Source organism: Phalacrocorax aristotelis, chromosome 4 (assembly GCF_949628215.1).
Source record: "Phalacrocorax aristotelis chromosome 4, bGulAri2.1, whole genome shotgun sequence".
NCBI classification, from domain to species: domain Eukaryota; kingdom Metazoa; phylum Chordata; class Aves; order Suliformes; family Phalacrocoracidae; genus Phalacrocorax; species Phalacrocorax aristotelis.
Genome location: NC_134279.1, coordinates 71,584,714 through 71,603,416, shown reverse-complemented (window position 1 = coordinate 71,603,416; position 18,703 = coordinate 71,584,714). Strand labels below are relative to the sequence as shown.

Here is an 18,703-nt window from a genome sequence, read left to right as displayed (position 1 = left end):
AGAGCAACAACACACAGTTCATTTCTGGAGTGACTGTTTTCTTGTACTGAAAACACTGATTTGCTGACGGGGAAATCCAACTCACCTTGAGCACAGCAGAAACAACAGCTGCTACTAACCCATGGGAATTTTACAGAGAGGGTGCAAAGGAAAATTAAATACTGAATATGCTACACTCTGTGGAGCACTACAAAAACTGGAAGAATCCCTGTCTGGACTGGGCTCTGCCTCAGTGTCATCCCAACACTTGCTTTGCGACATGTAACACTAACTCACTTTTCTTCACCACCTGCGAGAGAGCAGACTAGAGCCCCTTCATAAACACCATTCCCAATTAGCCAGTCAAACTGAACATAGAGATTCAAAGTAGGACTGTGTCATAAAAGAGAAAAGCTTTGACCCTTCCTTCTTTAATTTCTCTCTTAAGGAAGCAATATGGCAAAATATCACATTTGACAGAACAACCTTTAATGGAACAAATGCAATTTGACTCCCTTTTGTTTCCTATCCCCAGTCCTAAATGTCCAGATAGCTTGTATCCATCGCATACTCCACACAGAATCCAGATTTGATGGGAAGATGCCAAAGACAAGAAATCCACCAAACTAATGTGCCTCTTGCAATTCCTTCATTCACAATTACTTTTTAAAGCAATCAGCAATTTTTACTCTAGTGATTTCAGGTGTTTATGTTTAAACCTTGAAACCCTGTCAATCAAAAATATACATTTACAAAACTATAAGTCAAACTAAAGACATCCCAAAATTGTCCAAAACGTCATAAATCCAAGGGCTGTAAAAACTGCTGTATGAAGTCCACTTTTTGAATAAGACTAGCTTTACACGCATCCCAGGATTAGTACATGAATCCTTGCCCTCACAAACTCTCCTTTTCATATTTCAATATTCTGACTTAAAAGAACTCTCTAAGTGAAGGATCATTAAAAAAAAAAAAAAAGAACATAATTCTCCTTTCTTTCCTGGCAAAATTAATCTTCCTAACGTTTGTAGCCACAATAAAGTTTACCTGTGGTAGACAAATCTTCGAAAGAAAAATAAAAAAACAAACCCCAAACTTTAACCTGTCATTCAGTCTGATTAATGCTTTATTTAGAAGAGCCCATGTTACAACCAATTACAGCACATCCTGCCTAATTACCTGGGAGTCGCTCCATAACAAACTACAATTCTATGACTAGAAACAATAGGCTTGGCTTTGGTTCGTGGATTACAGCAGCTGCAGCCAAGAGATGTCATAAATAATGTACCAGCAACTAAATCAAAACCCATCAAGAATTCATTCTGCATAACAAAAGTGAGGACAAGAAGTTAATGCTGGCATCCCCACTGTTCTTACGCTGAGGGATTCAATGCAAACAAGACCAGTGTTATCTTTTTCAAGAGGTAATGAAGTGATTTGGGTGTCTAAGTAATTTTTAAAGAACTGAATTCCCACTGTTAGTAATTTTGTTATTTAGAGATTTTTCACTCTTATTTTTATATTCAGATAAATAAGATAACTATTCTAAACCACTCACCCAAGCACAGCCTATTTTATGTGGGGAGAGCAGCAGAGAGGGACCCTGGAGGACAGATCGTCCCTCTTCTACAAATGGGATGAAGCAAGTGTGATAAGTTCTGTGGTGCTTCATAGAAGACAGAGATCAGCAACCTGGAGCAAGTCCACTGGAGGGTCACTAAGAGGGTGAGGGAACTGGAGCACACAACATAGAAGGGACAGCTGAGGGAGCTGTGCTTGGCTAATCTGGGAAGTGAGGCAAAGGAGGAATCTGATTTCAGTCTTCCAGTACTTAAACAGGTTTTAATTAAGACAGGACCATAGTGAAAAGATGATAGATGGCAAGCTGCAAGACGGGGAATTCCAGTTGACATAATCCTTTGCAATGAGAGCAGCAAAGGAGGGACAGAGGTTTCCCAGTAGAGCTGTGGGATCTCCATCCTGGAAGATTTTCAGAACTGGGCAGTACAATGCCCTGAGCGACCTGATTAACTTCTGCAGTGAGCCCTGCTTTGAGCAGGGGTTGTACCTGATGACCACCAGAGCTCCCTTGCAAACGAAATCATTCTCTGAATGTACACAATACAGAAGAAACTTCCCAGTAAAGTAGTTATTTATGTGATCAGCCAGGAATCCTATTCCCAGCCCTACCAAACATGCTAAATAAAAAAAAGACATATTAATGTTTATTGTAATAATATCAACACATATCAATTCCCAAAATGAAATCTGAAAAAAATTTATAAGAACTTAAACATTTGGAAGTACCAAGACTTCCAGTTAACACTGAAATCAAATATAATTTGATACTTAAATATTTACTCATATTTACTTATTGAAGTACTTTACAAATGTTAACATGCCTTTTGAGAAGCTAAGTTCTCCTATCACTGTGAAGTTCTTGGAAACCCAACCATACATTTCACATACCAGGGCACATTAAGAGATGTTGTACCTGAATTATATTTAAGCAAGGAACCAAGGTCTCCTTTAACTGTGACCTATTAAGGTAACGCTGCGATAGGTCAGGGTGCTTTCTTACGTACTTTTCTGATCTTTAAATAATTAACTTACTTTCCTCCTTTAATTTTATTTAAATGTGCTTCTTGGACGCTTTCCACTCTGGAACACTGACAGATTCATATATTCACCTGAGGCCATACAGAAAGCTGAGGCATAAGAGTTTTCACTCTGGGCTTCTGCACTTTGGCAGAAAGCGCTGCCCTCTCACGGTGCAGAGGAATAGCATTTTGCTGGTGTGTCCTTCCCATTAGCACAGAGCAGTCTGAACTAAGCTGAAAACTGCACCAAAATAGCGCCAAGAGTTTAAGTATTACCCACCTGAAAAAATCACACGTAGAAAACTCCACCACATGTATATTTCCTTCAAATTAGTAATATTTTACTTTTTAGCCTAATTTAAAAATATTGTTCTAATTTTATATGTCAGGCTGAAGAAAAAGCAAATTAAAAACTACTGAAATCTGAGAAACCAGTATTTAGCACAGGCACTGCCTAGGGGTAGGGTAAAGGGAAAGAAATTACAAACTCCAGCCAGTGTACTTCAGAACAGCAAAACTCCATTCTTAAATCACATTTTTCCACTCACACTGTATCCCAAAGAGACATTACAACATTAAGGAGTGGACAGCATATGGTAAGAATTAAGATAAACTAGTGATAAGTCTCCAAGTTCTTGGAAGAGAGTAAATTTTAAAATCATTTTCTCTCCCATGTGTTAACATTTTATGTTGAAGTCTTCAGAACAGCCAGGGATCCTAAGGACGGATCAGCATTACAGAAAACTATCTGAATCATACAGAAAGCACGACCATACATCCTCTTCCTGCCAGAAAGGAAAGCTTGAAAGACTGGATATCAAAAGGTTGAATGATGCAGATGCTTTTCAGCTGAACTATTAGTCTTTTTGATATTAAGGAAGCACACTTTACTGCTTTTCTGCTTTACTTGTTTCTCTGGCTTTTGCCCAGAGGTGGCTGTATTTCACTGATACTGCAATGTCTTTTATCAAGGGGCATCATTTGAATTGCATGCACCCTCTCAAAGGAAAACAGTATTGATTTGGCCAATAAAGTACATACCAGATTTGAAAAAAATAAACTAACATAGACAGGTGCTTTTCAACAAATAGACGATAACAGGTACTTTCCACCCCATCAGATTGACATTACAATTTCAGATCCTATGATAGAAAATTGTGGTCGAATGCGCTCACAGGGCATGGAAACATCTACAGTTTGTCAAAGCAACTACCGTGGAAAAGCCCTGCCATCAGGACATCAGCTCTGGAACAGACTCAAAATCCAGCCTTGGAGCTGACATGTTAGGCAAAAATGCAAGAACTTTTGGTAGGCACTTAATACATCATCCAACAAGCAGCTTCTTCAGTCTGTGCTGGAAAAGTCAGGCCCGGCCCCAGGAAAGAGGGAGGGGAACAGCTAGCAAGAGGAGGCCTGTAGGAGGGAATATTGGTGAGAAAGCAAAATAGTTTTTTTTGAAGGTTAGCTCAAGAATGGCTATCTGTTGAAGCAAAATAAGTTGCTATCCTTATATTGCATTCCTTACGTGAAACAGGAAGAAATGATGGTGAAGTGGAAAGTGGTGAGCAGAAGTAGGAAGGGACAAACTATCTTATGAAAACAAAAACAACAACAAAACCCCAAAAAGTAGCTAGAGCAGACCTTCAGTTGACTAATTGACTAATTATCAGTCATATGTTCAATGAGAGGTGGCAGGAAGAAGAATGAAAAACTCTTGACTAACCTTCCATATTTCAGAATACCAAAAAGAATCAAGCCATTTAAATCTTACTGTGAGATGGGTTTTATTTTTGTAAACTACCCATGTCCCCAAATTCTTCCGCACACATGATATTATTTACATTTTTAAAACTGGAATTGTCCCAATCCCTTCCAAATTAAAGCAGAGAAAGCTACCTAACAATACCAAGCTCCTAATAAACAAATTATGTGGGAAATACTGCCCTTGTTATTTTCACTCTGAAAAATATATTCCATACTGCAGTGATAATGATAGTATAAAACATTAACACTACATTTTTCTATACCATTCTGCAAAATTAACTATGCAGCTGTTCATTCATTTGGCCCCAACAACCAAATTAATTTGCAGTCAGTTCGCAGGGGGTGCACAAGAGCAGACTGCACATACTACCGAAGTGAGTGAAGCTGCTCACGTGCCACATACCACATCAGTGACACAAGGTGCCAAACACTAAGAGAAGCAACAGGGGGTTGAAAAACAGCACTTTCAAAAGAGCAGATGAGAAAAGGCACTTCATCATTAACTGCCTTGTAGTAAGAGTATGGGCGTTTTCAGATAGGTCTCCTGGTACGTCGGTACTCTCTGATGGTCTCCTGTCCTTCTCAGACTCAATACAAAAACTTAAAGGAGACAAAACACAAAACATGCCTGAGCTTTACAGCTCCTTCATATTATTTGTATTAATACAGCATTACAGTCCCAGCACTGACAGGTGTCCCACTACTCTTGTACCATCAGTTCTCCAAATTACCTGTATTAAAGAAGCACACCAAAGACCAAACAGAAGAAAGCACAGGAACGGTAGGTTCTTCAAACAAGATCACACAATAGGCTGAAGGTGGAACCAGCAGCATCACTGGTTGCTGAGTGCAATGTCATACCTACTTTACCAGCTGCTCCGCTAAGTCATGACTTCGCCCTTTTCAGTTTTTAAAAATATACCCATTCAGGTTTTTATACCTCATTCATCATCATAAAAACATGTTGAGCAATGAAACAAGCTGCTTTGATTGTGGTTTCTTATTTATTCCATTTTGCAGAGTGGCAAAGGAAACATTGCTTAATATATGTATATGGTGTCATTTCATCTGCCCCTAGGTTACGGGCCCCATACCTCCCTGCTGTGCTGGCCTGCTGACAGCGGGAGTTAGCGGATGACAATGCGGCAAAATACTTCAGATTAGCTAAGAACTGATGGCTCAACTGTTTTTATATGAATTTAGTACAGAGAAATCATGCCACAATAAAAGCTGAGAGTGCAATTTCCGATTTGATCATATAGAAGTAGATCTTGGGCAGTGCCAATGCAAGCTTCCCTCTTTTATACTGGGAGGGAGGGCAAAAACAACACACACACACACACAATTACAAAACCCACAGACAACTAATGCATTGTTTCTCTATTCCTCATCTTAAACCTGTCTGCTGAGGCTAGCAAGAGAGATGATAATTTCTTGTAGGGAGGCTTATGCAATAAGATGCTATGACAGATCTGAGGAAACACCAGTGAAGTGGTTTTTCCGAACTTCCTACTTGTACTGACCTGGATGGGTTTTGAGTAGGTAAGATTGCTTATTCTATTACAGTCAGTCCTAGCCCAAGGGAATCTACTTAAAACAAGAACCTGTGGTACAATTCCCACACAGTCTGTGCCTATAAAAAAATGTCTATGATACCAGTTCCAGTTAAAGTAATCAGAAATCCTATGACTTAGGTTCAAGTTACTCAAACAGGACAGGATTCTTAAATCATTTAGAATAAAGTTATTCTGTCTTAATAAATTGACTGACTCATTATGAGTTATATCTCACAATGATTTAATTCCTTTTCCAGAAGGAGAAGGAGAAAAATAGAAATCAACCTGTAAAGTAGGAAAATTCCCATGCTCCAAGATATATTTAACCTGCTCAGCAGCCATTCTGCAACCAGCTCCAATAAACACAAGCGTACTGCAAGCAAGAGCCTTTTCCTAACTACAGAAATCACAGCTTTCCAACTGGTTCTTAACCCATATGTCATATATTCTATGTGTATTCACAAACTAGTGTAGAAACATGTAAACATTCAAAATCATCACCACTCTGAGTTGTTGAAGACTTAGAAGAGTGGTTATGATGCAGCACTTATCTGTGAGCAACAGATATTCAGTAAAGAATTTTGGATAGACTTCTTTGGTAGCTTTTCCTTGCCTGTGGGGTTTATTTTTTTCAGTTCAGACCTTCATACATACTAGACACAAAAATATTTTCAAAGTGCTGTTATGGTAACGCAGACATAAAAGGACCTCCTTAAGTTAATTCGTGTGCCCTGGAGAGCCATTTAAAAGATATCTCCTTCAGAGGGGTCTACAGGTCATGACTCAGAATAGTTCCCAACATCCATGACCAAAGTTCATGACTTTATTTAATGGCCAAAAGCTACAGCCAAAACACGTGACAGAATGAGTGCAGCACAAAGGTAACAGCAAGGTTATTGCCAATGCGATAGGTCTTGGTCTTAGGAAAGACTATGGTGGGTCGTGTGTCCATTAGAGCACACACTACAGAAGCACACTGCAACAGTGGCACCCTTTAGGTCTCTAAATCAATACCACTGCCCATCAAAACAGCAATAACCATCTCTTCAATATCTTGCACATTCCAAGGTTTGACAAGACACGTTCCTTTCATTTCCTTTGTCTTTTACATATTTTTGTTACCTGACACACATAATAAAACATTGCTGACAGGCTGAAATCCACTACATTCACTTTCTAACTATGGTTTTACAGCTCATTTTAAATGCCTAAAATAAAACTAAAATAGAGACTTTCCTGCACAATTCAACCCATAATGATGCACTGTAGAGTATTAGCAAGACAGAAATTGCAGCAAAGTCTTTGTAATGCTATTAGGTGAATATGGAAATATGATGAAAGAATGCATAAAAATCTGTTGTTCAATAAAAGAAATAAAATTCTAATTGTAGGACTGCCTTTTCAACAGTACTGCCCAAAACTTTTTCACAGTGGAACAGGTGTAAATAAGGATATAATAGGAAGACAAAAGAGCTGCACAGGTATAATTGAGGACAGTCTATTGTGATTGCAGAATCTGCATTACTCAGGATGATGCATTAGCCAGAGAAAGCACAGCTAGACATTAGATCCCAAGCTGAGTTAACTGGGCTAATAATTAGAAAGCCTTCCTTTGTTTGTTTGTTTTTACTTGGAAAGAGAGCAAATTTGATATGGAAATCACAGAATCAATAACTCCATCCCTTGAGGCCATTTCTACAAAGTCACTTTTCAAAGCAGAACCATAATATAAGACCATCTGGAAGCACAAGTTGCTGCAGAATACAGTTGCTCACTTATTAAGCAGCACTTCACAACAAGAAAGAATTTCATTGGGACACCAGACTCTATATTGGGATTTTTTGATTTTGCTTTTTAAATTAATTTCAGGAAACAGGTAAAATGAGTTTCACCTACAAGTCCAAAGAGTTGGAAACAAATGCGAAATGGTGGGCACTCGCCTCAGAGCTAAAACCACTGTTCGTGCAGCAAAAGCCCCTGAGATGTCAGATGCATCCACCCAGATGGGTCTGGTGAGAAAGGAAACATCAGTACAGGCAGTGGGTCACGGCAATTGCCCAAACCCTTCTCCTGACAAAAAGGTAAGTACGTGCACAATGTGTGCACAGGTTGATGACCTGTTATGTCAGGTGGCTGAACTGCAGGGAACGGTTAAGAGGCTGCGCAGTATTAGAGGAGCTGAGGCAGCGATAGACAGGTGGCTTCAGAATCATGTTCCTGTGGCAGACACCACCAAGAATGAGGCACAGTGGACCCTGGTGACTCACAGGAGCAGGATTCTACATCAGCCTGCACCCTCCACCATCACAATCAGAAACAGATATGAAGCCTTAACAACTGAGGACACCCATGAGCAAGGTCTGCAGTGTGCCCTGCAAGGGGAAACTGTACCAGCAACATATAGTGGACATTCTAAAAAGAAACAAGCGCTTGTGGTGGGTGACTCTGTTGAAGGGTACTGAGGCACCCATCTGCCGACCTGACAGGGAGTCACGAGAGGTATGCTGCCTCCCAGGAGCCAAGGGCCGAGACATTGCCGAGACGGTGCCACAACTCATCAGGAAAACAGAATACTATCCACTATTACTATTTCATGTAGGCATGAACAACACTGAGAGCCGCAACCTGAGTAAAATCAAGGAAGACTTTCAAGTCCTGCGGGAGCAAGTGAAAAACATTGGCGCCCAAGTGATCTTATCTTCCATTTTGCCACTTCTAAGGAAGGGAGCAGCCAGAAACAGGTGCATAATGTATATCAACTCCTGGCTACATGGCTGGTGCCACCGTGAGGGGTTTGGCTTTTATGACAATGGGGTGTTCTTCAATGACAACAACATGCATGGGAGGGATGGAATCCATCTGTCTAAAAGGGGTAAGGGAATCTTCAGCAGGAGGCTGGCTAAGTTGGTGAGGTGGGCTTTAAACCAAAGGACTTGTTGGGTGGGATCCATCGTGAAAATGCTCACACCAGCACGTCCAACGGGGGAGAAAGTCAGGCCAAGCAGTGTGATGATAAAGGTTCCTTAGCTGTCTCCCAAGAGGCGAAACAGAAGAGTAATCACCTCAAGTGAATGTACACGAATGCACGTAGTCTAGGTAACAAACAGAAGAAACTGGAGCTCCGTGCCCACTCAGAAGGGTACGACATCATAGGAGTAACTGAAACATAGTGGGACACCTCAAACGACTGGGAGATTGCAATGGAAGGTTACAGGCTCTTTCATAAGGACAGACAGGGTAGAAGATGTGGAGGAGTTGCACTCTACATTAAGTAAAACCTTGAATGTATCGAAGTCAACTATGGTGATTGCGACTGCTCTATCGAATGCCTCTGGGTCAAAGTCAAAGGGGTCATCTCCAAGCAGGACCTCACAGTGGGCATCTGCTATCGACCTCCTAACCACAATGACAATGCCGATGAAGAGATACCTGGGTCACTGAAGCAAGCTTCTAGCCAACAGAACCTGGTCCTTATGGGTGACTTCAACTACCCAGACATCTGCTGGAAGAACAATATGGCAGCTCACATGTCATACACCAAGTTCCTGGAATGCACAGAGGACTGTTTCCTGATACAAATGTTAGAAGTGCCAACCAGGAAGGAGGCACGGCTGGACTTGCTATTCACAAACCGAGAAAGCCTGCTTTGTAATATCTCGGTTAGTGATAGCCTTGGCTGCGGTGACCACGATATTGTGGAGTTCGGGATCCTGCTGAGTGTGCTGAAGGTCAGCTCTAAGACAAGGTTTCTGGATTCTAGAAGAGCAAACTTCAGTTCACTCAGGGCTCAGCTGGGAGGGACTCGATGGGAAGCTTCCATGGAAGACAAAGGAGCTAGGGAATGGAGGGAGTTCTTCAAGAACTCTCTCTTGGAAGCACAAAGCCAATTTATCCCCTACAAAGGAAAGGGAAGTAAGCGGAGCAACAGGACCCCATGGCTCAACCGTGACTTCCTGGGTCTACTCAAATCTAAAAGGGAAGCATACCAGAGATGGAAAAGTGGAGGATCATCCATCGAGAGCTACAAGAGCATTGCCAGAGCGTGCAGAGACGCAGTTAGAAAAACAAAATCCCAGCTAGAATTGAAACTGGCCGTAGATGTCAAAAATAACAAGAAAGGTTTCTTCAGGTATGTCAACCACAAGCAGAAAAAGAAGGAAAACATAGGCCCACTGTTAAGCAGAAAAGGAGAGTCAATCACCAACGATGCCAAAAAGGCAGAGGTCCTCAACACCTTCTTCACCTCTGTCTTTACCAACACTGTTGGGTCCCAGGCTTTGGGAATAAAATTGCCAGTTGATCCAAACACTGACCCACCATCAGTGAAGGAAGAGTTAGTACATGGAATATTACAGGAGCTTGACCCCTGCAAATCACTGGGCCCTGACGCCATCCGCCCGAGGGTGTTGAGAGAGCTGGCTGACATCATCGCAAGGCCACTCTCCGTAATCTTCAAGAAGTCATGGAGAATGGGGGATGTCCCAGAGGACTGGAGGAAGGCAAATGTTACCCCTATCTACATGAAAGGCTCGAGGGAGGATCTGGGTAACTATAGGCCCATCAGCCCAGCCTTACTTCAATCCCTGGGAAAGTTATGGAATGAACCCTCCTGGGGGCCATCACAAGTCAAATGAAGCACGTGATTGGGAAAAGCCAACATGGCTTCACTAAAGGCAGATTGTGCTTGACAAAGCTGGTGGCCTTCTATGACGAAGTGACTTGCCTGGTTGACATGGGGTGGGCCGTGGACATTGTCTACCTGGACTTCTCCAAGGCCTTTGATACAGTCCCCCACAGCCTCCTCTTGGAGAAATTAATGTGTTATGGCCTAGACAAGAGGTCTGTGCAGTGGGTGGGGAACTGGCTGACAGGCCGCACCCAAAGGGTGGTGATAAATAGCTCTTTGTCAAACTGGCAACCTGTCACTAGTGGAGTCCCCCAGGGATCGATATTGGGCCCAATGTTATTCAACATCTTTATAAGTGATCTGGATAACGAGATGAAGTGTAGCCTGATGAAGTTTGCAGATGACACCAAGTTGAGTGGGGAAGTAGACACTCCAGAAGGGAGAGCTGCTCTGCAGGAAGATATGGATAGGCTGGCAGAGTGGGCCAACAAGAACCTCAAAGTTCAACAAGGAGAAGTATAAGATCATGTACCTGGCAAAACTTAATCCGGAAGTGCAGCACAGACTGGGATCCACCTGGCTGGAGAGCAGCTCTGTGGAAAGGGACCTGGGGGTCCTGGTGGACAGAAAGCTCAACATGAGCGAACAGTGGCTGCTGCGGCCAAAGTGGCCAACAGGATGCTGGGTTGCATCAAAAAGGGCATCACCAGCAGAGAGAAAGAAGTCATCATCCCACTCTACTCAGCACTTGTCAGGCCACACCTGGAGTACTGTGTACAGTTCTGGTCCCCTCTATACAAAAAGGATGTGGACAGGCTGGAAGGGGTCCAGAGAAGGGCCACCAAGATGATCAAAGGACTGGGAAGCTGCCATACGAGGATAGGCTGGGAGAGCTGGGTTTGTTCAGCCTTGAGAGAAGGAGGCTCAGAGGGGAGTCTCATCACCATATACCAGTACTTAAGGGGTAGCTACAAAGAAGATGGAGACTCCCTTTTTACACAGGGTCCCATGGAGAGGACAAGGGGGAATGGACGCAAGCTGTTCTTGGGGAGATTCCGATTGGACATCAGAGGGAAATTTTTCACAGTGAGGACAGTCACCCATTGGAATAATCTCCCCAGGGAAGTGGTTGACTCGGCCACATTGGACACCTTCAAGAGTCGTCTGGACAGGGTGCTGGGCCATCTTGTCTAGACTGTGCTCTTCCCAGAAAGGTTGAGCTAGATGACCCCTGAGGTCCCTTCCAGCCTGGGATTCTGTGATTCTGTGAAATGTCCATCCTTATTTTCTCACACTCTGTGAGCCATGCAGGGTCTGGAAATTTCACTTTCTTGGGTGGCATGTTGTTCACTATAGTAAAAGAATCTCCTGCTCTTTATAGTCTAGTTTTTAAGCTTAGTGTAGGCATGCACCTTTGTTTAAATGCTCAAAGCACCCTGCGGTCACTGTGCATTGATTGCTACTGATGGCCATGGGGTTTGTACAACCAGATCTTGCCCGGAATGCACGGCTTTTTGTGGGTACAGACAGAAACAGTTGTGCCACCAAAGAGAGGATTTTACTGAATCCCTGGGCTTGCCGAGGCTTATGCTGTCCATGAGGCTCACCAATTGCTCTCACCTCCAGCTGCTGGCCACTGACCTGGACTCAACACCTCCTTGCAGAGAGCTGTGACTTTGCTCCCTCCTCAGGCCGCTTTTAGAGTAAAGAGTCCCAGGATGCTCAGCTAGGGTATCCAACCATATTTAAACAGTCAGAAGTCTGTTTCTCCACTAAGCATTTTGTTATTGACAACATAGGGCAAAACATCCCAACATCTCTGAAAATGGGCCCACCTGGGGTTCAGCAAGCAATGCTGAGAGGAGTTAACAGTGCAGTTAACATCAAATAATGCAGTTTGTTTTGCTGTGGTGAAGCAATAACAACATGGTGATGCCATTGGGAACAATGGCAATTACACAGCAAGTCACATTAGCGCTACCATATCATTACAGCTTGATAATATGCAATCAAAACTTTATTAGCAGTCATCCTCAGCATCTATTATTCATTACTTAGATCAAGTTAAGAAGGGGAAGGCTGCATTCCTACCAGAAACAGGACTCTGTGCCAGAAAAAGTACAGGGTTGGAAACCAATTCCATGGCCATAGACTGCTGAGTCACTGCATAGCATTCAGCAGTCAGTTACCATCTCAGGTGCCTCATGTATAAATTGGCATAATAATAAAAATTATATATGTATTTCTGAGAAACATTATTAGTATTAATTAACTCAGGTGTGCAGGTAAGTATTAGGATTAATTTCTTAGTGGCTACCCATTCAAAGTGAAAATATTTGATTTTAAGATTCAAATACATACAACTAAAGCTGCAGGCATGCAACATATGCAAGCAGGCAGCTGAGGTTGTAAAATATGAGCACCTATATACTTATGCACCATCTAGTCCATAATGCATATGAAAACACATACTCAAGTATCTACTATCCTAAAATGGTCTGTTTGATTCAGGTCCTTCATGCTGTAAACGTGCTGGATAAAGATGTGTGTGAACTCTGACAGGAACAGCACTAGTACGCAAAGTATCTTCAATATACGCACGATTTGTGAAGCTGATTTGAATACCTGAATTTTCAGTTTTAGTTACAGTATCAGTTTCTTCATGATGCTAATGAAGCCTAACACGACAACCAGCCTGTATTCCCAATATGTACCGCAGTTTAGAAACTCTAAAAATAAACCTGAAGACAATCCTCTGTTCCTTCTTAATAAGTTATTTTAATTTGTATTCAACAGGCAACCAATGTAATATCGTTTACTTCCCTACCTTATTTTGAGTCAAATAACTATATAATTTACTCCGACCTTAGCAATTACTTAATAAGCTAATTAGCAAAGTATCAGAAATAGCTGACTAGAGAAGCACACCCTGGTGTTTTCTAACTGCATGCTTCCACCAAGATTTATGTCTCTTCAGTGTAACCAGTCATGGCTGCTACTAGTAAAAAGTTGTGAAGGCTTTCATTATCCAGCATAACGGTAATTAAAATTTAGCCCTCCCAATCCTGTAACCTGACCTGTGTGGGCAGGCATAAATTACCTACCCAAATTAACAATGCTCTGCAGAGGCACAGAAATTTGTCACCTAGATCCACTTCCAAAAGATCTATCTTTGCATAAAGCCCCCGCCAGGCATGTACCTCCGAATGGTGTTTTTCCCCACCACTTGCATTACTCTTAGAAGTCTGATTGCAACTCCAAGGTCACTAAGAACAAATAAGCATCACTGGACCACTGAGTTACCCTTCCCGTCTCATTCCCTGTTCCACTAAGCAAGGAAGAAAAAAAAAATATTCTGGGTGATGGGAGAAAAAGAAAGAGAGATGAAGAGGAAATACGTTTTAGAGGAGAACAGAAAGATGCAGTTTCAAGAAACAAAAGAACCAATAAATGCCAAGCTAGGATAATATTTACTGATTGGCAAGATAAAAGTGGGAGATTTACAACATTAAAAAATGAACCTGTTGGGAATTGGTCAGGTTATAAAACAAGTTTATTTTCACTTAGAGACTTAGAGAATATGAAGTGTCTGGTATGATCAAGCCAGGCAAGATAGGAAGAACAACATTGGACTGATTCAGGAAATAACCGGAGAGAATCCATTCCCACTAGGGCACAGAAACCTCACAAAGATTAATGGCTTTTGTCTGCTGACAAAAAACCCTATTTTTCACACCTGTTTTCCTGTATACTTGTTCTGATGTAAATGAAAGGAATACAACAGAGAATCAAACTAAAAAGTTTAAAAATATATACATCGTGCATTCTGGGCAGGCTGCCAAAGTGAGTACAACACCCCCGCTCCATAAGCAAACATGGAGCCTCACCAATTTACACCCAACCATTTTGCACAGAGAAAAACACAAAAGTTCCCTGACTTCATGGACAGTATTCTTATTTTATTTAGTACAAATAATGAGCTACATCTCAACAGAGAGGGGCACCATTTGGTATTTTTGCACCAGTTGGTGTCATCTGTGCTTTTCCAGATCCAGGCACTTTTTAACTCCCCCACTCTGACAACCACATGTGCCGCTTTTACACCACAGTGGGCAGAGGAAGGAGGTGAGCTCAGAGCAGAACATACCTAGGGGTGGATCAACTACGTCCCTGGACCAAGTGTTAATCTTAAGCATTTGCTTCCTTTCAGCTTTTCCATCCTAGTTTTATAAACAGCCAAAGCATCTGGTACATCTGGTAAGTAAAAGGGCCTGATTTCCCTGTGATGCACACTAGCATCAATTTTATTTGAATGCAGTTCACACCAGTTCTTCTTTACACCAGCTGTCAGCAAGGTCTGAATGACCTTGTTTAATGTGTTTATGTTCTCAAAATAAAGCAACATTATCTGAAGCCTGTTTTACGTTTATTTTGAAAGAGCAGAGAGTTTATTTTGAAGAGTCTGACTGAATAAGTTTAAGAGACTTCTATGATAGATTACACTGAAGCGTGGATAGCAAAACTTGAAACATATTGCACACGTATAGGCCAGGGGCATATAACAGGAAAGCAATGTGTGCTTACGCAATTATGGGAGTATCCAAATTGCCATTTGGTTGTCTTCTTTTCACAAGATGTTGGACAAAAATTAAAACAGAAACAAATGTGCAATTAGTTTCACATCTTGTAGGTTTAAAGGATAATTACAAATGAACCATTATAGCCCTAAAAAGGCCAATCCTGAGCCAAGCATGGAGACATGAAGCAGTCTCTATTTGATCTTACTCTTTTTCCTGAAAGCCCACATTTTATGACTATAAGTTTCTTTTTTACTTGAAAATACTCTTGTGCTGCATGGACTACTGCCCCTGGCCAGACTGTACTACTCAGCTACTGGTATGACAACAAGGTATTGTAAAGATACGCTGTCACTATGAGAAATCCCACAAGTTTAAAACAGTGCAGCCTCCTTCAAAACAAGTAGCAAGGCTGGTGTGCATGTCCTGTCACAGACTTCTCCCGCTCCCTATTCCCTTGCCCACTCCTTTTCTTGGATTATCTTTGTAAAGCTCCTTACACACTCAGATGTAGGTTGAGTCCCCACACAAGCTCTTGGGACAGTATGAAGTTTACAAGTACCCAAGCCACAAGGTATTAGATAACCTATTTGTTTCTAGGCCTGAAGCTTATAGGCTACGTAAAAATTTCACCTAAGACTCCTCAAATGAGTCTTCTGTCATTTATAACAACTATTTAGATATCCTTGCAGAATATTTCAAGAATATTGCTACTGTCCAGATAACCCAGCAGAACTAGCAGAGCAAACATGGAAGAATATTGTATTTATTGATAACCGTGAAATACTTTCACTTTTGAAGTGTACATAATGGGTCTAGCAAAGCTTTGTGGTAGAAGATTTGTACAGATACACAACAAATTAGAGTGCAATAAGCCCACTTAGCAAAACAAAATTAACACGAAAAGATAACCAGCATGACTAGTATAACATAGGCTTACCCTAGCCCGGTTTTGTGCTGATATACACCTGAGCATGCAATCTGTGCACACATAGGCAACAAGCATATTGATATCTTAATTCACGGATAAGGAAATGAGACTGAATTTAGACATTTTTTCCGATTTCTACATATTCCCAGCTGTCATAAGACACAACGCAACCTGAAGTGGTATTATATTTCATCCAATCGTGACTGCTTCGAAATCAGGATTATTTACTAAGCTCAACACAGTTCAAGAGCAGTAAGAACTACCAACAGACACATCCCAACACAACAAGCATTTCAAAGTTTTTGAGTAACTTTGATGCAAAATTTCTAAGAAAAGGAAAAGAATGGCATCTTGCAAAGCAGCATCAGCAAGGTACCTTATACTCTCTATCATTGTTTGTCTCTACTGTTAAAACTCATTTCAAACTCTTTCCTGTTAAAATGCAGGAACCATATTTAAGGAAAAGAAGAAAGAGCTGATGACAATCTGGATAATTTGCTATATTAGCATCAAACAGCTACCAACTCAACTCAACTCAGCAGCAGTTTGGAAAGGGAAAAGAGATGGGTCTACTCTGAGACCAGGGTAGGGGGGGAAGGCTATAGGAAAAGCAGAGAACTCACCTCCACAAAGAGCTCTCAAGCACTTTCCCCATGTCAGTATGATAATACTTGGTAAGGATCAGGATCACCTGAAAAGAAAATGAGAATAAATATATTTTTATATATATATATAACCTGATATAAGAAACAGAAGTAGATCATGGGCAGGATTATTATTCTGGGGAACGCAAAAGTGAGGCTCCTGAAAGTCTGAACTGTATTTCTCTTCATTTTTACCTCCTACCAGTTTTGCTTTTAGATTAGGTTTTTCTTTTCTCTTTCTACGAAGAGTGATTTCAGCACTCAAAGTTTTCTGCAAACCTGGTGACTTCATGAAAGATTGCCTGTTTCACATGAGCGGCAGAGCTGGAATAGTCACATAAATCCCCCCACCACATGACAGCCCCCAAGCAATTTTACTTTCTCAGCAGGAAGAACCAATCTGGTTGTTAGTTGAAATTTAAGGAGGCAACTCTTTTGGACATCTACAGACACCTTTTTCTTTTTTTTTTTAATTTTAAAATCCAAAGTGTTAAACAGTGGTGATTAACTTTGATTATCCAGATAAATTCAGGCAGAAAATGAGCTCTGGTCTTCCCTACAGGATCAGAAATGCAACTTTCATGGCTGTCAGTTTTCAATCATAGAAGTATCACTTTTTTTTCCTTCAAGAACCAGCTCTGTGCTCTGTAAATTACTCATCTACATCACCAACAGCCAACACACACAAACAAATCTCATCCACAAACATTTTCAACCTATGACAAGAGTCAGCAAGAAACACTTTCCATTTGACCAACATTTGACAAATTCACTGGTCAAAAAACATAAATCACTAGTCCATGACTGGTGTATCAAGCTGAATGCTATGTTTTATATTTAGACCATTTAAAACAGATTTCCTTCACTTGCTGCCAGTCCATATTAGTGGTTCTTACACCCAAAATCCCATAGCAACCCCACAGAGGTAGAATAGGAAGAACCTCTGGTTTCTTGCACAGCTGTTGTCTTTCTTTAACACGTGGGGTCAATGTCACCAGTTTGGAGCATGCTGTTATTTAGCTGGCACTTCCTCTGATGCTGACCACCAGATGAAGTCTCCAGCAAACAGCAACCATAGGCATTCACTTTGATTATTCAGATAATTAATATGCTGATGATACATTTATGCTGCAGTCTCTGCATGCTGGAGCTTGTGAGAAAACAGAATTGCAGACCATTGATGTTATGTACACGGCATTTTGGAAATAACACAACGTTTTGCAGAACTGAGCTATAATACCAGTCTCTCTCAGAGTTATCTAAGCCTAACAAATTAACAACATGTATTGCTGGATGTACACTGATATAAGTAAAAGAACAACCAATCCATAATTCACAAATAGTATTAATCTTGCCTATTATCAAAAGAGTCACTATCTACCAGTACAGTTTGCTAGAATTTGATGATTTATAAAAATAAAGGCTTGGTTTAAAATAAAGCAAGCAAGGAAAAAATAAAATCTTTTACTTTTAAATAGCTTACTACGAGACTTACAAAGCCAAGAGAAAGAACCATTTCCCAAAGGAGAAAGTATCTACTGATGAGATTCCTGGCTACAGCCCAAGCACGCTCCATCAGGTCAGCTATTTATTCTATTGTCAGTGTCTTAACTACAGCTTTCTGCTGGTGCTTGCAATTAAGGAGAAAAAGAAAGGAACTTCACTACTCGGAGCATCTATTGGTGCCAATTCTTAAGGAAAAAGTTTCAGACTGTGCTTTTCTGAACAATTGCAATTCCTCTTAGGCCACAAAAATTGACCTAGGAGTTTTTTCTAAGAGATACAAGAGTACATATTTGGTACATGAAAATCAAAAAGGAAATATCAAAAGAATAAGACATTACACTTTGTTTCCTTACATTCACGCAGAGCCACAGACGGAACCCTGAACTTAGTAAGCCAACATTCTTCATCCCTGTACACCGTACAACCATAACTTTTTAAATTCAGATGATTTTGAGCAATGTAGATGTATGTTGGAGCCACTCCACCACAGGGTAACCCCAATGTTTCATTCCTGAATTA

The 18,703-nt window shown here is 41.1% G+C and overlaps 1 protein-coding gene across 2 annotated transcripts in view; it reads right to left on the bottom strand.

Moving 5' to 3' along the window:
• SORCS2 (sortilin related VPS10 domain containing receptor 2) overlaps positions 1-18,703 on the bottom strand; it is a 590,141-nt gene that overhangs the window by 384,236 nt on the left and 187,202 nt on the right. For both annotated transcript variants that reach the window (XM_075091935.1, XM_075091936.1), the window contains exon 2: positions 16,658-16,725. In XM_075091935.1, the coding sequence (XP_074948036.1) occupies positions 16,658-16,725 (68 nt within the window). The remainder of the gene's footprint in view (positions 1-16,657; positions 16,726-18,703) is intronic.